The following is a 21,472-nucleotide window of genomic DNA, read 5'->3' as shown; positions in this document are numbered from 1 at the left end:
CCAGGAGTGACCAGGAATAACGGTCACAAGCTGGCAGAGGGTAGGTTTAGGTTAGATATCAGGAGGTGCTACTTCACTGTCAGGGCGGCTAGGGTCTGGAACCAACTTCCAAGAGAAGTGGTGCTGACTCCTACCCTGGGGGTCTTTAAGATGAGGCTAGATGTACACCTTGCCGGAGTCGTTTGACCCCAGTACTCTTTCCTGCCATGGCAGGGGGTCGGACTCGATGATCTGCTCAGGTCCCTTCCGACCCTAGAAACTATGAAACTATAAGATGGCCCAAATGAGCTGAAAAGCAGAGAGGAAGGAGAAGAAGCCAGCAAACAGAGTGGGAACCCAGGAAGGCAAGAATGCAAAGCACCTAGCGGCATCTTGAAGAGCGGGATGTATGAGAGAGAGAAAGAGTTACAGGGCTCAAAAGTACAAGGGCTAAACAAAGGGTCAGTAGCCCGAGACCCACAGTTCCAAAGAGCCTGGCAGAAATCCTCCTTACCCAGGTGTTTCTGGAGGGGAGGGACTGTGAGCACCAACACTGGTATAAAGAAGAGCCCGGAACAGACAAAGGGGGAGAGCGTAGAACTGGAAGGAGGAGGATTGAGCTGATGCACGCTGCAGGGAACATTCAGAGCAAGGTGGAGAGCCAGTAGGAGACTCCTGCAGAGAGCAAGCTCCCCAGAGGGAACTTAGAGCGAGGACTGCTGACCTGTGGTGCTTAGAAGTGTTTGTTACCACACCAGGAGCCTGCTGAGCCCTGCAGAATTTTTGTACCATAAGGTCCCTAATGGGGGGGCACTTTAGAATTGCGGTACCATAAAGTCCCTAAAAGTGGCGCAAGCCAAAATGGTGTCACAAATGCACCTAATAGGATGAGAGGAATCATGACAACCTCAATGAGAGGCTTTGGAAGAGCCACCCAAGTGTGGGTAGGGGACGAAAAGAAGGACTGACCTCACGAAAGTCAATTTTGTTTTTTGCTCTGGTACTAGGAGCTAGAACACTAATCCCGGGACGGGAGTGCCTGGTTTTGGTTTTTTCTGTTGTTTTTCTTCTGTTTGGGATGGAAGTCACACTGCAGGACCAAGCAGCTGATCAGAACCCGGTGGAATGGGTGAGGGTGTAGGGGTGGAGGAGCCATCAGGAATGTAGGACCTTCGCAGGACGACTGTGGGGCTACTAATGGGACTACACATCCAGGTACTGAACCAACTCTTTTAACAACAAGTCGTGGCAGGTGAAACATGGGTGTGTAGATCTCCAATTAGAAACAGTTTCACAATAGTCAGCCGGCAGGTGCTGTCCTACAGGTCTGCAAGTGAAGGAGATACTTGACAGAGTGTAACAAATGGTGGGAAGCAGGAGCACAGAGCCATGAAAAAGCAAGCTGGCATACTGCCTTCTTTAATTGTTATTTTTGTGGTTATTGCCCATGGACTTACTGTTTGTATTTTGACTGACAGACCGGTGGTTTGTGGTCGAGGCTGCAGGGGAGGAGGAAACCTCATTAACGCTTGGTGCACAGTCATAAAAGGCCGAAGGGCCTAGTGCACTAGCGGGTGCAGTCGTATAGGGTCAGTAGCCCAGAGCTTGCTGTAGGACTTTGAAGTCAGATCCCAGTGGGGGGATCTTGGCTAGTAGCCCAAGCTATAAGAAAGGGCCAAGCCTGAAGAGGCAGAAGACCCAACAACTTGGCATCCAGGGGCACAGACTGAAAGGAGGCCAGAAGGCCTGGCACTATAGTGAAAGCAAAAGGAGGACCACAGGCCCGGAGAGGATTAAAGAGCTAGAGCCTCAGAGTCAAACCCTACCTGGTGGGTTTGGGCTGGTAGGCCTAGCTAGAGAAAGAGTGGGGGCAAAGTCTGTGGTGGCTGAGAACACCAACATAGAAGTACAATAGGCAGTCTCCTGCTTGTAAGAACATCTAAATAATATTTACATCAAGACATGGCAGGAGAGTAAAGGAGGGATACAAGACAAAAGATAGAAGTGAAGCATTAAGGGACTTCAAGGGTGCCCCTCATAGGCCACTAGAATGCTGCTGGGGAGGGCAACCTGTTACAGGGCCCCAAACAGTTCACCCAGTATTCTTCTCTCTGCCTGTTGCATATAATTTGTGTGCCTCACCCTCCATGAGGTGAAGCTGGACCAGGTTGTCCTGGGCCTCATCTGTAGGGTGACTATATGGAACAATGTGAAATCTGAGATGCTGTCTGCCTACCTGCCTGCCCCCCCCGCCGCGCCCCCTCCATCAGCAGGCCCATTAATGACCAGCATTCTTTACTTCATTGGTGTTAGCACTCACCTGTGAAGAAACAATTCATGTTAATAAGACTTCCTACTTCATAGCTCCTGCAGCTCTGCTTATCCCCTTTGTACCTTCATGCCCTGTTCCTGGGACACTCATTTTAATTTTACCCGGCTGGCTGAATCCAGCCTCCAAAACTTGGGACTGTCTGGGCAATCCAGGATATATAGTTATTCTACTCATCCTCATGTAAATTTCTGGAGGGCCCCAGTTCCAGTCCTGAGTAGGGTGCTAATTAGAACATGATTCCTTTGTGTGGGGTATCTGGAGTCTGCACACACATTGAGCAGTGCTGAGCTGTGGGGTCACCATGGCTTGAAATGCTGTTGACTCTGGTTGGGCCCAGTCTAATGAACTACATGGAAAATCATGAGCCGTTTGGCTTTGCACTAATGTCATGCATAGTTTGTACTATATGTAAATAGGTGAAAAAATGTTGTTTGAAATTGTGTTTATGCTAAAACTTGCAGCAGTTTCGGAAAAAAAATGTAACATGCATCAATTCTGGATGAACTAAGTCTATGGAAACTATATGCAAATTGCTACAGCTATGTTTAATGTCAAGGTTATTGTTTTGAAATGTGTTCCTTACTTCTATGTGCTTAGGAAGAGCAAGGTCTGACAGAGCAGAGAGAGGGGATGGAGGTTGACAGGGGGAAAAGTTGGGGGAAGCAGAGAACAAAGGGCCTACCTGATCCCCCAGATTTATTTTCCCTACTATAGTAGTAGGGGGGACACAAATTCAAGGCAAACCTTCAACAAAATTATACATTTTCCATATATAGAATCTAATTATTTTGGGGGCATCTTATAATCAGGGCCATCTTCTATTTGAATAAATACAGTAATTAAAATATCCTTTATTTGAAATGTCAATTTATTTTATGTTGACTACAGCCTTTCATTTTGCTAAAGATTTTTATAGCAAAACCACAAGGCGGTTTGGGGCAGTAGTAATTTGTGGTGACTGAGCAGAAATTTTGGCAGCTGAGAAAACATGAAAGAGTGTCTCTTGACACTAGGAAGTGTTAGTTTTCCTCGTCTCTCCACAAAGGATCAGCTCTGAAACATTGACCTTAGACACACTGTACTACCAAATGGACTCCTCTGTCCTGATTTAAGGACCTAGACTCTATATACAGTGCATGGAGAGCATTAGGCACCTCAGAAGGGAATTCTTAGAAGCCAGCAAGCTAAGCAGGATGCTGCTATAGTAACCTGTAGAGAACACTAGGCAGGAGGGTGAGACCTTTGCTCCATCCACCAAAGTGCCTAAGTGAATGGTACAGATTTCCCTTCCTCCTCTTAGGATTTATAACTATGAACATTCTCATGGAATTAGTTGCCTAAACCAATTCCTTCATCACAAAAAATGGAAGAGGAAATAAGGGCATGACCTTATACCCAAAATCCAAGTAGTAAAAGGAGTCACCTGGGCAATGGGAGACCCAGGCTTAAGTTCTTCCCTCTCTGCACATTTTGGAGCAGGAAATTTAGCCCAACTTTCTTCCCCTTCTTCCCTAGGGAAGTGCCTTTACTTTGGGGCAGGTTGCTTTCTTTCTGTCAGGCTGAAGCTGTTCCACCTTATCTAAAATATGGACATATTCATTGAGCCAGAGAGAGGAGTAAGCAAGACTCACTAACTTGGTGCTTTAAGGCTTTAGTGGCTATTTTAAGTATGTTATGCAAAGTGGAACAGCTTCAGGAGGAGAGGTTGAGATAAGTCTACAGCAACATACCTTATAGCTTAATGTTAATGTACTATATCTGCATATAAATATCTGTTCCACAGCAAGCAGAAAACTCTGGAAGAGGGGCATTTATACACATACCTTTCTGTGCTGTGATGCACCGGAGATCCAGCATGTCAGAGTAGACTCCGTTTATCGAGTCTGTTCCATATGCAAGCTGACATGCTTGGCACTGCATCACATGCGTTTGTATAAATGGTGTGAGTGCATCAGCACTGGGAAAATGGGGGCAGTACACTTTTGAACTAAAACACCTTTGATGCAAAGGGCTGTGAGAGAATAGCTTGACTTTTTGTGGGGTGTCCTTGGTTTTAATTGTGTGTGTGTGTGTGTGTGCGTGCGCGCGCCTGTGTGGTGGTTATTGTTGTTGTTCTGTTTTGCATTTATTTGAAATGGCATGAGATAATATATGGATTGAATAACTGATGTATTTATTTTCTTATATACATTTAAATATGACACATCTGACAGTAGTTGTAAAATAAATTTAAAATGATAATCAAAGCTGGACAGTAGATCAAATAAGTCAGTGTTGAACATGTGAGAAGCCCAATCCTGTACATTGAAGTTTTGAAGAATGTTTCAACAGAGGGTTGCAGTAGCAAGGGATTGAGAGACTAAGTCTATTTAGTTTGAATTTTTATATAACTGGATGATGGCTGTCACCCTTTTACCAACTTCATCCTCCATATTACAATGTTGAGTTGGCTCTTACCACTGTTCCTCTTCTACAGCGGTAATCCTTCTACTATAGTTATCCATTACAGGATGGCTGCCAATGACCCAGAGGATCTACTAACAGTTAGTGATTAATCTAATAAATAAATGCAGACAGGGTTCATTCTTCTGCCAAGAAAGTGGAAGATGTCCATGTTTACTAATGATTTAAAAGTCAGTGACAGCTACTTTGCAAAGCAGTGTATTGTTGGGAGAGAAGGATATGGCAAGCTTGATCAAGGATTTTCTTTGCTTTGGGATCCATGAGAGCCTCTCTTCTCCTTTGGACAGCGACAGTGTCTTGAACACACTGGCTTTGCAGTTGGGCACATTCTGGGTTGGGATGGGCACCTGTCTTCACAGCTGTTTAACAAGACAGAGAGGGAGAGAAATAGAAACATGAAAACTCTCTGCTTTTACATGCTTCATAATTTCTAGCGTCTTAGCTTATTAACCCCAAATGACATGCCCTCATTTGAGAGAAGTTTAGGAGGTCGTAGACTGGAAAGGTTCAGTATCTCCATGCAAAATGAAATCTTAAATTAGAGTTGTCAACTTTGTTAGACACAAGGCACCCCTCAGAAAATGCCAGTTCTTAGTTTTCACTATTTTTTCACTACAGAAAAAATAATAGAGCAATTACTGTGTTACAAAGAACTCAGAAAGACAAGTCAGAATGTTTTTAACACTATGGACTCCTATCTGAAATCTCTAGGTTTATCTTGTGAATCATATTTGTATACTTAATTGTGCTACAGTATCCTGGTTGAAAGTCACTGCCTGAGATGCACAGAGACATCTGTATGGAAGACTGCTCCTTCCACGTTGGTACATTGAGTACCCTTCACTCCAACAATATGTCTTACTATTTTCCAAATTTCTGCACATTTGCACAGCAGCAGCCTGAGAGTGTCCCGAAGTATTGTGATTTAAGAGCAACATGATTTCCAATCAAATTCTCATGTTCTATGGGGCCAGCAGGGCACAATACTGAAGATAGTGAGTGTTTCCTTGCTTCATCACCTTTTGGACTCTAAAACCTGTAGACCCTTCATTCCACCGACTTCCAAAAGTGGAGTTTGCCATGAGGTTTCAGAAGACAGGAGGTGATGGTATAGAGCTAGGAGTCCCTGTCCTGTCCTCCTGAACGTCCCTCAGGATAGCTGGTGGCTGCTAGTTGACTATTACTGAAATCATGTTACGTACTCCTGAATCGTGCAAGACAGATATAACTGAAGACATAAATGCTCTACTTATTCATGAGTCAAGATAGGTACAACACAGGCAGTGCAAACTTCCCTGTGTTGCCACAGCATGCCTTAGCCATGACCTACACTGTAGACCTAAGTCCTAGAGGGACCCTCAGTCTGTATGAAAGACTAGTCAATTTCTATTCCCATTCAGTCCTTGAATCTGTGATAGGGCAGTGCATAAATAAGTTTACTCAGTACTTTATATGTTTGTGTGTGTGTGTGTATATATATATATGTATGTATGTAAGTATGTATATGTATATGTGTGTGTGTGTACATATACATACATACATACATACATATATATATATATATATATACACACACACACACACACATATGCATGATGATATTTTCAACACATGAACACCTATTCACTATGAACTAGACTTAGCTGGTTTCCCAAAGGCCACATAACAGTACTTAAATTGTAACAACCATCAATACAAGTGACATGGACTGAATTTGAATACCTAAAAATGGAAAGTTCCATAACCCACTTTATATCCCTTGTGCCTTATAGTCTCTCTAGCTAAAATGTAGATAAAAATGTATTCATTTACTATGGCAAAAATAAAAAGGATTTGTGTTTAAATAGCACCTTTTCTCCAAAGATCTCAAAGCACATAAATTAAACAAACCTCCCCCCATTCTCTGAGGTAAATATTGGAAGCACTTGCAGTCCATCCATGGCAGAGTAGAACCTACAGGTTCTGACTCCCTGCCCTTTGCTTTAATCATGAAAGATATATCTGTACTACTTCTCCAGCACTCCCAGAGCATTGCTGTCAAGCAGGCCATGTACACCTACTCCTACTCTGCACATGCCAAACCAGAAACAAGGCAGTAGATGTTCACTGAGGATGCTCCTGTTCAAGATTTCTGCCTCTAGAATACTGAGAGCAGTGGTGGGAATTGCCCTTAGTATGTCATATCTCCTAGTTTTATTGCATGCAGAGTGGGAATGAGTAGGTGGGGTATGCTCAGGAGAGACATCCCTGTGAGTGCCAGGGAAGCAGTGTAGACATATCCTAAACAATAGTGGACTATATCCCAGGGAAAAAAACTGGTAAATGCACCTGGATGACAATTTCAAAGATCATTTGCATTACTTAACTGAATGGAACGTGTTGTTCATGATACTCAGTCATGGTAAGTATTGTGCAATTGAATGGGAAGGAACAGTTACCTGCAGGTTTCAGCATGAAATATTTTGTGTTTCTGAGCACAGCTCTCCTGGCTCTCCTGACACAAATAGCAGCTGCAGTTCTCTTTACTTTGAAAGAAATCGATAGGACATTTCCGTTTGCAGATGCACTCACAGTTATCTTCATCAAATTCCATATGTTGTCCACACATAGCCAGCTCAGCAAGAGGAGGGAGTCCTATAACAAAAGATTAATTTTTGAGCAGTAAGCTACTTTTGATAAATTCTGATCCTCTATATACACAGAGTACCTCAGCTGAAATCACTAGTATTTATTCATGTATACATGAAGGTAGCATCTAGTCTATGGAATTTCTATTATGTGTTAATATGCTGGAAGGGACTCCTGTGAAATGCAGAAGCCTTCTGTGAAAATCCACCACCACCAAAATGAAAACATGGTTGTGGTCAATCCCTTCAATCTCATCAAGTTACCCACAGTAGATACTGCTAAATCATTTCTACACGTGATGATCTCCCTAGATATACCTGACTTTGAATTGCTAGAAGTTTGTTTTGGGGCTCTACCAGATTACATCAGAACAGCAAGTGTTTAAAGCAAAAAGTGTGAAGGAAGTTAAACCTGGATGTCTTACAGAGTTTACACATGCATGTGCATGCACACACACACTCAATGTTCTATGCTATCTATCTAATCAGAGTATTTGTTATCACAGATAAAAAGTATTGGCTAATCTAAATCCATTTACTAAGCAGTACATTTTCCTTGTTGATTATAGTAATCAGAAAATATTTTGTTTTAATGGTAAAAGAACAAACCAAATGACTGTACTCTGATCACTCTCCAAACATGTTCATCCTAACATACAACATATGGTCTATCACAGCAAAACAGGAACACTTTTGTGAGAGCCCTTTAAGATGTCGGCAGCACATCCCTGGTTAAAGGTCACAGCATATAATGTGTCACTGGAAAGGTAATTTCCTGCAGTTTTACAATTAACTCTTGGATTTAATCACCTATGGCATGTGGAATGTAACCTACGTCTACGGCCTTTGAAATCTGAGCTCTGATCTCCGATGGCAGAAAGGATATATGGGAGACCCAAGCTTCATTACTTGAAAGAAGCCTTCATTACTGTTAATTTAGCACCAGGAAATTAATACACAAATGAAAATAAGAACCAAATATTATTTAAAGATGCACAGATTCTGCCTGGATCATGACAGAACTATTCTCCATGCCCACTCCCTTGATATTATGAGCCTTAGCATATCTGAATTGTTAGCTAGTGTTTAGTTTCCTCTTTGCTTTAGCCTCAAAGTTTTATTTAAATTAATTTTCTAACCCACATCCAAACTGCACATATTTTTAAAAAAATGATTGTTTATCATTGGAAATATTTGTTCTACATCAGCAAAACACATACTTCAGTAAGTCTGTACATTAATTTTATTGCAAGGTCACAGAACAAATGTCTGTGTGTTAGGTGTAATATAAATTTGCGTTCCTTTGGTCTTCCTCTAAAATACTGACTTTGCCACTACAGCTAACATACGAAACTTGATGGATGAATAATCTGATGCAGGTTGACATAATGTCCCTGAAGGATCACTAATGCTGGTTTTTTGTCTATTAATTCTAAAAGATTGCACCAGGCAAAAGAGTTTATGAAGTTATTCAGCTATATTTTTGGTCTCTGGCCAAGGAATTCAAGTACTTGTCAACTTGCTTTTATTATTGACTTGGCTGATATATTCATTCATTTCTTGAATGCAAATTTATATACAGTACGAACAGAAGATTTCTTTCTGTTTCCATCTAGTACAGTTTTTATGAGAACCTCATTTTGACTAGTCCAAATTATTCCCTATATAAATGTAAATATTACACAGTGCTTAGGGAGAGTTTAACACTTCTCAATATGAAAGACTCTCCAGACTTATAGGAGTTGGTTTATTATACTCATGGACATTTTTCAACAGATTTCTTTGACAGATTCTAGTCTTTTCACCAAGAGTAGAGGAAGGATAGAAGTAGTTCATAAAAAATCTTTGGGTTATGGTTTTATGCCAAGTTAAAAGCTTTCTTAGAAACCACTCCTAGCCATAATCTCCATCAACTTTATTCAGTTTTTATCCAAGACCCTGATAGTACAACCCTGTGCAAACAGCCTGCAGAGCACATGCCAGCTAGGCAGACTGCAGGACACAGATGGGTCCAGAAGTGCGGTCTGAGGGCTAGGGTGGGAACAAAAGAGGAAGCCAGATCAGGTCCCCATGAGCTGGGGCTTCCTTCCCAGGGTAGGGACAGTAGCTCTCCCAAACACACCTTCCTTTATTGCTCCCACCTTCCAGCCACCCCAAGAAGCATGACTAGCACTCCCCATAACCTAATCCCAATCCCAATTTATTAAAACATGAGGTCTTCTTTAAGTTACTTCTTTATATCTTTTTAAAACTTTTTTTTTTTGTCCTTTAGTGGTTTATTTCACCACCTTCTCCCACCCCCATTTCCATACCACCTTCCACTTCACTACCCACACCCATCCCACTATCTCTGTCCCCCAGCTTCATGTTCCTGCCCACCCCCACCCCTCTCTCAGACACCCCCACCTAGAGCAGGGATCAAATGCTGTCCTGGCTCACCAGCCCTGTGATGGCAACTCACAGCTTTAGCTTCTAGTCAAGCCCATGCTTGCCAGCTTTCTATTGGCAAGTCACAGCTCTGCAGGTGGGGGACAGTAAGAGAAGTTTTTAGTTTTAAGGTGTGACTGATCTAAACTTGAGCTAGCACTAACATCGATCAACATTTAAGCAGCAACAAGCCCCCCCCACCCCCATCACTACATCTATCCACTGAGTGAATGAGGTGAGAGTTGGGTATTTGTCATGGGTAACATGAAATGGCTAACATACCAACCACAGATCTAGCAGAGCACAAGTGGAGAAGATGACAAACCTTGTAAAGCCTGGGCCAGCATATGATGTAAGCACAGGAAACATTTTGCTTCAAAGAGGTGTCTCAGAAGCACAAGGCCTCTTGGTTTTGGCTTGCTGCCTGTCTGATCTATGACAGCTACTCCCATGTGAGTAAGGACCAAGGCAGGGTTAAGCTGTGAAGTCCCAAATGGGCAGGTCAACTGGGAAACAGAATTTTCTGACAATCTGCAGATTATATGACCCACCGGATTTCATTGAGGGGTTTCATACATAAACTGTATGAGAGCAGAATTTGGCATCAAGTTTACATGCTAATATTTTTGGCAATTTGTTTATAAGTTAAAAAAAACCAAACTTACAAGCATTTTGTATTGATGAGTAGATGAGGATTACTGATTGTAAAGGCCCCTAAATGAGTTACTAAATTACCTATGAAAGTAGAAATGCAATTCCCTCTAATATACTGCTCTTCATTATTGCAGTTGCTAATAAAAATAAAAGACCAGAAGAAAATGAGATGAGGTAATATTAGATTTGTGGTTGTTTTCAACATGTTTTCAACTGATTTATTATTAAGTAATAAGGCAATGTAATCCTATAATTTAGAATCCAAGTGAATTCCTAACTAATGTGAAAAAGAATCTCAATGCACCTTCTCAGTGTTGCAGATGGTAAAAGTGTCAGTTAATATGACAACAGACAAGGTTCTTTAGGTAAATCTGATATCTTTTATTAGACCAACTCAAATAGTTGGAAAAAATCTTCTTTGAGAGCTTTTGGATACAAATACCCTTTGTCAGGCTAAGAAAGCATCAGTTAATATAAATACATTTACCTTCTCTTCGGCTGGGATGCTGTGTGTCCACCACACATTCACATTTGTCACTGTCCCATATCCACCCACTATGGCAAAGTTTGTTGGAAAAAGGGCATCTAGAAGGAAAAGCAATATAATCATTTCTATGAAAAAAGTTTCAAGAGAATTACTGTTGTATCTGAAGAGATGAGTCTGCTAGTTTGCTCAAGCCGGTTATTTACAGCTAGATCATCGAAGTGTAATACATGAATAAATGGCAATGATGTATATTATTACTTCAAACAGAAACCCTGAGACCACCTGTATTCAGGCTCCAGTTCAAAAATGCATTTAAGAATATGAACAGTTAAATTATCTTGAACGGGATTATTCCTGTACTTACAGTTAGGGACTTGGAGATAGTTCCATAAAGAGATTTAGATATGGGGTGCCTCGCTTAGGTACTCATCCTCTGGGTGATAATTCACACAACTGGGAGGTAGGCATCTAAGTTTTCTACCCAGTCAACAGGAAGAGCCTGTCCTCTAGAGATAGCATTTGTAGCAGCACTGAACAAGGCAATGTGTCAACCAACCAATAGAAATACTGAACAAAGAGGGGTGTGGCTAAAATGTTGCCTCTCTCCTAGACTTGGGCACCTCCCTGTAGCCTTAAGTGAAGGACATTTATGAGACTCACGGTCCAAAAACTACTCCTGGACTTGAGTGTCTAAGTTTTCTTTTCAAGCATAAATGACATGCTCCCTTTTAAAAACAGGGCTAAAGAAAGAGGTGCTCTCCTCCCATTACCTGCTCCCTTACCTTTTCCAGACTATTCTGTGAGTTATAGCACTAGCCCAAGAAGTGGGAAAACCATGTGCGGCCCTCCTCAGGCTGAAGTGGCTCAAACCCACAGTTTTCATCTTCAAGGAGGTTACCTTACCCACCAACCTAGAGGCAGGGCTGGGCTGGTGAGGCACTCCTAATACCTGATGTTGAAACTGAGCCACCATCCAGCCAGCAAAGCGAGATTTGAGAGAAAGAAAGGAAGAGGGAGCTTAACTGTAACTCAGAGATGGGGTCAGTCCCCTAAAGGGAGTCCTGGATTCCTCTCTCTGCTTCCAACATTGTCTGTAGCGTTTTTCCAGTGACTCTAGAAACACTGTAAGCAGTCCTGGGAGCAAGGACCAGAATTCACAACACTCCTCCAAGCTGGGCATCTTTCTTCCTGGATCACTGATACATGCTCCCTCTTGTTTGCTTTCTGGCCCTGTTTATCTTGAAGTCACAGCTGCAGAGTGGCACAGCTTCAATGAGATGGATGGAAAAAGTCCTCTTTCTGGTTTCAGTCTCATTTATCGCCTGATGATTAGGGCACTTTTCTGGCTGGTGGAAACTGAAGAATTGAATCCCTTCAGAGTCATGTTTCCTAATTATTGGGTCAATAGTTAACTTCTGGACTATGAAAAGTAGGCAGTGCTGGTATTACCATCAGCTATGTTTGTGAATGAAGGAGGCTGTGAAATGATATGCTTTGTGCTGAAGTCTATCCTTTCAGTATTTGTTAGATGTTCTATGAGCATACTCATAAGATAAGGCCCAGGGTTGTCAACCCAAGACAATTTTGTTGCTGACAATCTACAAAATTTTTACTGACATTTACACTTCTTTATTGACATGTTTTACATAATATAAATATAACCTTTCTGCCAGGCCCTCATTCTGCCAGGCTCTAGTTCAAATTTAGGGGTTTAACACAAATGATAGTAAAAAAGTTTGGTTGTCAATAAAAATTTTGCAAATTATCAGTATTTTTTTTCTTAAGATGGCAGCCCTGCTTGTCTGCAGCAACTGTTTTACTCACCTTAGGTGTACCCTACTCACCCAACATCCTGATACTCCTAACTGCACCTTGCACCATGCTGCTCCACCCATCCCATCCCTTAATCTTACCCTCACTAGTCTTGCCCCCTACTCAGGCATAGACACCTAAAAAAGGACTACTGTTTGCCTACCTGGGACCCAGAAGTATTACAGGCAGGCAACAGGATGCGCAGTAGCAGCAGCACATGGTTGGGGGCTAGGGGACTACAAACCTGTGAAAGAATTCTCCCTGAAGGATGTTGTGCTCCTGGTATTCTCTGTCCATCCATCACGCTTCCGATTGCTTAAGTTTTTGTATGGACAGCTCCATTTTTTATGGACTCTACGATCACGCATTTTTAGCCTTGCTTTTATAGACTTCCATAACTTTATAGACAGTTGGCAATGCTGATAAGGCCTCTCAGAAACCTTAGGTACAGTGACACCTATTTTGTAAATACTAAGTGGTGTAAAATAGTGCCAATAGTGCCAAGATGCTCAGATCAGTCACAAGGTCATGCACAGTCCCATGACATAGTAGTGCCGAGGGTGGTGTGTAGACGAAATGAGAGGCATGTGTGCATGACACTTTAAAGCAGGCTAAATGCTTCTGCACTGCTTTAATGGTATCAGTGTTTGCACACCTCAGCAGCATATTGCAAATTAATTCAAGCCGCTGTAGGAAATTTGGCATCGTAATGCATCTTAAATGATGTGGGGTGCAGCAAATTAAAACTCCTTCAAGGAGATTTAGTTTGTTGGTTGTCCCTACAGCCATGGAGTGAAGCACTGTACTCTGTGCAGCTCCACAGCTCTGCAGGAAACCATGCAGGCAGCTTGACAGCAGCCCAGGAAAGCAGGCTGTGCCCAAGAAAAGTGGTGAGCCTGATCTTTTTTTCTTTTTTTTCCCCTGAAGTGTGCCAGCATGCCTGAGCATGCACAGTAGCCCAGTGCTTCCCTCTGCACTTCCCGCAGTGCTTCCCAAGTCGGATGCCTGAGGGTGGGTGCCACCTGTGGCAGGGGCTGCCACTGCTGCAGAGGCAACCGCTAGCCTCACCCCCGCCCCACCTCACTCCTCCCCAACTGCTCCACCTACTGGCAGCTTGCCCTTGTCTCCCCACTGGAGAGGCAGGTGGGTCAGTGGGGTGTGCGCATGACATAGGAGTTTAATCAGTCCTAAATTCAAGCAGTGTTTTTTAAAACCCACTGCTTTAATTTAGGGCCCCTGTTTCATCTATACATGCCCTAAGGATTAAGACAGGTTTTTGCAGATGTCATTCTTGTGCTTTAGGTGCCTAAGTCTTTTTTTGGATCTGGTCTTTAGTGAATTGGACCTTAATCTCCATGCCAGACATCAGCTGTGTATTAAGTTACCGAAATCTGTTTAACTCAGGTTTGGTTTTGGCTCTGTAAATTTGAAGGGTACCCAGGATATGTGGAAACAGGCAGGAGAATAAGAAATGAAAGAAAAATGACAGTGACTAAGTAACAAGGAAAAAGCTGTATAATAAAAAAGCTGTTAGTGCTGTATAATCTGTGTATAATATTTTGTAAAGAGAGGTTCCTACCTGTCCTCCTCGGGATACTGGACTGATCTTCGTATGATGGTATAAGGGGGACGCTGAATATTTGATGAGCACTTACAACCAGTATGGTTGGCAATTTTGACTGGCACTGGCTCTGGCACATTTGTCAAAGGAACTGAAATCTCAAAAAGCTGAAAGGATGAAACATGCTTTTCAATTTCTACTTTATAGTTTTACTTAAAATAATTTATATACTAACTTCCTACCCTCTGCTTTTATTTCCTCTCACCTTCCCTCTTCTCCTCTGGCAGCCACCATGGGTATGATCTAAGTTAATCAAAGGGGAAAAGTAAACAATTTCTCTTAAGTACGAACTGCTCAGTATGGCAGCCTCAGGACTAAGGAAGTGAAGTACTATAAATATTATTTAATGAGCATGCCATGAATTGGCAAAGTGCTTTGCAAACGCCTCAAATGGTCTCATCATTATTTTTACAGCAAAGCTGGAAAAGATGCAGAAAACTGGACTTTGTTATTAGATACATAATGTATTTAATCTTACTCATTTATATAGCTACTCATTGATCTTCTCTGCCTCTATTTCCATTGGTTATTATACTGAGAAACCTATAGCTTTTCTGAAAGGAAATAAATATCTTTAAGGAAAAAAATCTTTTTTTCAGTAACATGGGCAAAACTCTGGAGTATGTCCACTGTTTGTTTGTTTGTTTTTTTCTAAGTGACCAGATTTTATTGTTGAAACTAAGGGCAGTATTTGGCTCAAAGGCTTTTGAGAATGGTTATTTTGAATAAAATTAAAGGAATGTTGAACTCTGAAGAACTAAATGTATTTTATTTATTTTTTAAATCTTATGAGCAACTGTTTCAAAGATAAATGCATAAAATATTTTTAGCCTGACCCAGACCTCTGAGTTGCTAAGACATCTATGGTATATTGCCAACAGCTAATGAGAGCTCTCTCCTCCTGACATGGAATGGAATCAATTAATGAACATCTACATAGGAAGTATTAGGCTTGATTCACTCTTTCAGCACTTCACTGTATTCTAGTATAACTCCTTGGAAACCAGTGAAAGGACACTGATAGGGGACTAGAATAACAGCTAGGAATCAGACCCACTGCCATTAGAATGCTTTAGCTAATTATCTATGAATTTAGTGAAAGTACAAAAACTTTCTATTACTCGGACTAATATGTTGCTATAGAAGAACTAAAGGTGTAACTATAAAGTCACACGATGGAAAAAACTCAATTACATTGGGCATGTCTACATGTGTCCCTATGGCAACATTACTGTGCCTTCATTTAGTACTTCCTTTTGGGAGTACTAAATTATGGTGCAGTAACAGCTCGTACTACACAGTGTGGTGGCATGTGGTTATTTTTAGATGCTATATTGCTATAGCAACATGCTATACTGAGGGAGTGCATTGCTACAACGATGTAGTGGCAGTGTCGTGATTTTTGCCCATAGATGCTGTGTTGCCCTAGCTCATTGCTATGGTGACGTAGCATTGCTTGTAGATGCAACTTCTTAATTTATTTGCTGCCTGCTACTACTTGCTGCACCTGACTAATTATTTAAGTCTACACTTTCAAAAGTGACTTGTGACTTGGAAAAACTCAAAATTGGAGCATTTAATTTAAGATATGTGATTCTGTGAGAGCGGAGACTCTGCACTTTTAAAATTCAAGAACCTTTAAGACTTCTAAAGCTAGACACCCAAAATTACCAAGCAATGTTTTTGTCACAGCAGAGAAAAATTAAGTCATAATTCTTAGGCACCGCACATCAGAAATTCCAAAAGAATCTATTTGCTCTGTAGTATGAGGAGTTTCCAAAAGCCATCAGGAAATTCTGGGTCCAGGTAACAATAAATATTAAGACTACAATAATTAAGCTTATTAACATCATCATTCACTGGGTATGTCTACGTGTGCATTCATGGGCTGTAGTTATGACACATTAAGTTTAGTAACTGTAATAATGGGTATTAACCCAATGCACAGTAACCATTGCTATGGTACAGTAGTGCCAATGCATGATTTTTTAGTGATGCTAATGCACTGTAGACTAACTCTACTGTGCATTAGCACATTATCATGACTTGTGTCATGACGCACTAATGCTCAGTAGAATTAGTCTACTGCGCATTTAGTGTCTCGTGTAGACGTGCACACTGGTTCTGATTCTCCAGTCTTAGACTTGTCTAGTCATTCATACTTGTATAGAAAACAAGCTAAATAATCTTTCCCAAAGTTATATTCACTCTAAGTAAATAAAAATTAAGAATTTTTTTATGTTTATGAAAATGCAGAGAATGAGTCTCAGGCACAAGTAGTTCCATAGCAGCCTTGGAGAGACCCAACATCCTTTTATCCCTCCTTGTCTCTGAGAAAAAAGATAGAAAAAAGATGAACAGTCTCATTACCGTTTTTGAAACATAAGTTGTGCTTGTATTCATGCAGCTCAGGCTCTCCTCATTGCAGCAGCCTCCACATCGGAACACATTCACACAGGGAGGCTTAAAGAATTTGTTGGTGGTCGTACCCAGCTCCTTGGCAACTTCCACACAGGTTTCCCTTGGCACACACTGAGTTTTTTGCCACTCCTCATCTATGACTACAGAAAGAACCATCATCATGAACAAAAGCAAGAAAAAATTAGATGCTTGATTTAACGACGTGTTGGATAAATAAAGTGGACTTGGAATTTTGTTGGCCATTTACAGTGTTGGCTGATAATGTTGGTTGATAATTTTTGATCAAGAACCAAAGAATTGCTGAGGACAGAAGTATCATGCCCTTTAAATGGATTAAGAGGTTATTTTGCTAGGGTTTGCTTTTTGAGGTTTATTCTCTTCCTTAACTATGAAACATATGGAACTGGAAATTCACGTGGTTTTAAGCACTGCAGATCCTCTGCTTTCAATGGAAAAGTGTTGATTTACATTGGCTGAGGATCTGGTCTATAATCTGTTTCTGTACAAGTAGAGTCAATTTTTACCCTTGTTTGCAACACTGTAAATCTGAAGTCTTATTATCAGTACACAGTTGGTTCAAATTACTCTAGTGTAAATGTGAGCAGAATAAAATTGACTCTGTTCAGGTGGAGAAACAGAGTAATGAGATTCAAGTCAGATGTTTTTAATAGGTCCACTGGGGTCCAGGCAGGGAGCAACGATTCCAAACCATCTACTGAAATCCAAGACAAACACACTCTCACTTAAGTGTTCTCAGGAGTTTAAAGGCTGAATAACAAAAATGTAAATTTAACTATGATTTATCTATTCAAAACATCATGACAGCTCTCAAATATTGAATTTTTGCAGACTGGCAGTTTTATTTTAGGATGACCTCTCAAATTTTGACTGTGAGAGAGAACAATGCTTTAACTATTCAGTTAACCAGAGTGAGAAAGGAACAGCTTGATGGAATGTATTGGTGGAATTTGGCATAATTACATATCAAAATGATTTCTTGTCTCATTAAATGTGGTCCTCTTTCCTTCCTCTATTTTCATTGGTATTTAACGACCTAATACAATCATGTAGAGAACCTCTAGAGTTATCGGGCCTTTGTGTTCTTGTAGAGCTATGAAAAGCCTTTTTCTACTAGCAGCTTACCTCTAACAGCTTACCAGTGGTCGAGGGCAATTTCTGTTATGTTAAGAAAATCTCTAATATGAAACAGAGCTCAGTCCTACAGAAACTTCTAAAGAAAAAGAATGCCGAAATCCTGTTCTTAACCCTAAATGTTAAAGTTTATTTTCAGATGTGCATTCACATTTCTCTTTTAGACCTTTTATTACACCTTCCTATTATATAAACCATTTCTTAAAAAAGGGTCAGTGAGGCTCTTCATTTAGTCCTTGAAAGTTTTGTTTTCCCCTTAATTTATCCTCATTCTTTCCCCGCCTGGTAATAATTAAAAAGATACAAAAAATAAGTTGCTCTTAATAGGGCTGTGCGAGGCTTCAGACAGAGCTTCAGATCCGGAGAAGCTTCAGACGCTTCGGGGTCAAAGCAGCACATCCAGGTCGAAGCGCTGCCTGAAGAGGTTCAGCTTCCGAAGCGGCTTCGGAGCCGCCTCGGAGATCCGGCCATAGGGTATAATGGGGAAACAATAAAATATCTATAACTTTGTTGTTTTTTGTCCGATTTGGATGAATTTTCAGGGGTGGTAGACTCTACAGAGAGAATGAAGCCTGCCAAGTTTCAAGAAGATCAGTGCAGGGGATTTTGGGGGAACCACCCCAAATTCTTGAAAGCAAAACTCATGTCACATCTAGGTGTTACAACATAGCAGGGTGAAAACTGCAGGGGTGGTAGCTCTTACTGAGGCCACAAAGCCTGCCAAGTTTCAAGAAGATTGGTGCAGGGGTTTGGGGGCAACTGTACCCCAAATTCTTGAAAGCAAAACTCCTGTCACGTCTATGTGTTACAACACAGGGGGGTCAAAACTGCAGGAATGGTAGCTCTTACTGAGGCCACAAAGCCTGCCAAGTTTCAAGGAGATCGGTGCAGGGGTTTGGGGGGAACTGCCCTCAAGCTGCAGACAAGCAAAACTGGTGCCATGGGTGCTTGTGGGACTGACTGTGTCTGTCTTGGGGCGGGGAGGGGAGACACTGCTGCAGGCCTGGCTGCTAAGCTGCTGTGTTCCCAGTTACCCAATCAATCATGATTCACTCAGGGACCAGCTCAATACACAGGACCTAGCTACTACATAATGACTTAACAAGCATCAATTAGCACCTACAAAACCAAGCTAAGGAGAGGAAAGACTCAATACAGACAATCAACTGCCCCAAGACAGACACAGTCTTGGCACGAGTTTTGTCTGTCAGCAGCTAGGGGTGCAGGGCCCCAGAGCCCCCCTGCACCGATCTCCTCGACAGCTGGCAGGCGTCACAGCAGGGGCCCCCATCCCTGCAGCTGTCACCCCGCTGCGCCTTAACACACACAGTGTCACCCATGGCACCAGTTTTGCTTGTCCGCAGCTTGAGGTGCAGTTCCCCCCAAATCCCTGCACCGATCTCCTTGAAACTTGGCAGGCTTTGTGGCCTCAGTAAGAGCTACCTGCCCTGCAGTTTTGACCCCCCTGTGGTGTAACACACAGCTGTGACATGAGTTTGGCTTTCAAGAATTTGGGGTACAGTTCCCCCAAACCCCTGCATCGATCTTCTTGAAACTTGGTAGTTTTATGCTCTCAGCAGAGGCTACCATCCCTGCAAGTTTCATCCAAATTCAGACAAAAAACAACAAAGTTATAGATATTTCATTGATTCCCCATTATACCCTATGGCTGGATCTCTGAGGATCGGCTCCAAAGCTTCAGAGCCACTTGGCCGGATTCAGGAGGAAACCCGGTGCGGAGCTCTGGACTGGATCACTGCCATCCGAAGCAGCTGGATCTGAAGCTGGATCGGATGGACTGCTGACTCGCACAGGCCTACTGTTCAGGCAAGGTTATTTGGGTAAATGTGATGTCTTTTATTAGACCAGCTGAATAGCATTAGACCAACACGGCTACAACCAACACCTTGGATCAATTTAGAGGCCCCAGAGATGGTGGATTCAATCTGCTGGTCACCGGACTGAGAATATGAGGAGTATCAGGGATAGTGAAGTTGGTTAGCAGCCTATTTGCTGTCAATGGGAAATATGATGTATACACATGTTTATAGTGATTTGTAACATTTTTCTTTGCAAAGTTTTCATGTGATGTTTGTTGCTCATTTGTTATTGTATTTGTTATTATGATAAAAAGATGAATTTGGATTTTTGTATTTATTATTATTATTCACTAAGGAAAGTTTGATGTCAGGTATCCCACACTAAGTGCTGTTGGTTTACATACATGTGTAGTGGATCCAGAAGGGTTGTGTATTTGGCATTGCATGGCCCTTTCATAATCATTTAAGATGTCAGTTGCCTGGATGTTAACAGAAATACCCTCTTCAAGTGCATGTATTCTCCCCCTTTTAGTCATTTGCGAGAGCTATTGTAGGGAAGCTAGAAGAAGGAATTGAATGGGTTTTTACAATCTGTTCTTAAACCACCAAGGTTTATGGTCACTCTGATCTTAGTCATAAGTGAGTTATATATGCAGTTCAGCTGCCAAGAAACCCATCTCCAACCTACCCCCCCACACACTTGGGAGTTGCATTATTCTAGAGGAACATGGTTGTTTGTGGGAAGTCTTGATTATGCAAATATGCAAAGGGAAGCTCATTCAAAGATGAGGACTTTGAGTTTGGTTGGTGATACCCGGAAAGAGTAATCGAGCAACAGAGTAAGGAACAGCTTACACTTTGACCTCACTTTCTCATGATAACACCACATTAAATAAAAACTCACATCATACTCAAAGGGCATCCTCCACTGACTGGAAGAGAAATAGGAAAGAAATACATTTTTTCAGGCATTATCCCAACAGGTGCATAGCTAAGAGTTCTTAGAGTTCACAGGTGTCAAACTCATTTGATACCCCCCCACCCCCCCGGGCTAGATCTAAACTGTAGGGCTCCTCATGGGCTGGATCTGGCAGCAAGGTATGTAGCGGCAGCTAATGCAGATGTTGCTTGTCCTATTGCTTCCAAAAGGAGTCCCCAGTGGGGCTTCATACTTTCACATTTGGTGGTGGACCCCACCCCCTACTCACACCACTCCCAAATTCCTGGCCTTGTGATCTGGATGATATGGTCCTGCAGGTCAGATTTGGCCCTCCGAATGTGTGTTTGACATGAGTAGTGGATCCAGGAACAGGGAAATGGTGGATGCAGCCCTCTACTTTGGCTGTGCAGTATACTCTGAATTCACTGTCTGGTCAGTGGAGGCTCCTGCCAGAGGTCTGTGTGTGCAAAGAGCAATGAGCTCACCAACTGATTGGAGCATTTTCTGTTTGGATCCACTACTTCCACATTGCTCCGGAGCATGGGAGTGAATGCTGCTGCTGTTTCCCCTTCCTCTCTGTCCCCTTCCTTCTGAATTCAGCAGCAGAGGAAAGGAGAGGATGAGCAGCAGCTACAGTGATTATTCCCCAGGCTCTGAAGCCCAGATCAAGAGCTCACATGTGGCACAACTAAAGTGGGATGTGACTACACTGCCATGCCCCTCTGGATCCACACATT

The 21,472-nt window shown here is 42.0% G+C and overlaps 1 protein-coding gene across 1 annotated transcript in view; it reads right to left on the bottom strand.

The window, feature by feature from the left end:
- Positions 1 to 4,463: 4,463 nt before the first annotated feature.
- The window catches only part of VEGFD (vascular endothelial growth factor D), a 42,160-nt gene continuing 25,151 nt past the window's right edge, over positions 4,464 to 21,472 (bottom strand). Inside the window, exons 3-7 of the mRNA XM_090063237.1 lie at positions 16,773 to 16,963; positions 14,361 to 14,509; positions 10,970 to 11,067; positions 7,213 to 7,408; positions 4,464 to 5,133 (exon numbers count right to left, since the gene is read on the bottom strand). Of these exons, the coding sequence (XP_089919363.1) occupies positions 5,007 to 5,133; positions 7,213 to 7,408; positions 10,970 to 11,067; positions 14,361 to 14,509; positions 16,773 to 16,963 (761 nt within the window). The 3' untranslated portion in view covers positions 4,464 to 5,006. The remainder of the gene's footprint in view (positions 5,134 to 7,212; positions 7,409 to 10,969; positions 11,068 to 14,360; positions 14,510 to 16,772; positions 16,964 to 21,472) is intronic.

The sequence above is a fragment of the Crocodylus siamensis genome, chromosome 1 (assembly GCF_052110815.1).
Source record: "Crocodylus siamensis isolate JL-2025a chromosome 1, ASM5211081v1, whole genome shotgun sequence".
Taxonomy (NCBI): domain Eukaryota; kingdom Metazoa; phylum Chordata; order Crocodylia; family Crocodylidae; genus Crocodylus; species Crocodylus siamensis.
The sequence above is the reverse complement of the archived record's forward strand: the minus strand, read 5'-3'. Positions and strand labels throughout refer to the sequence as shown.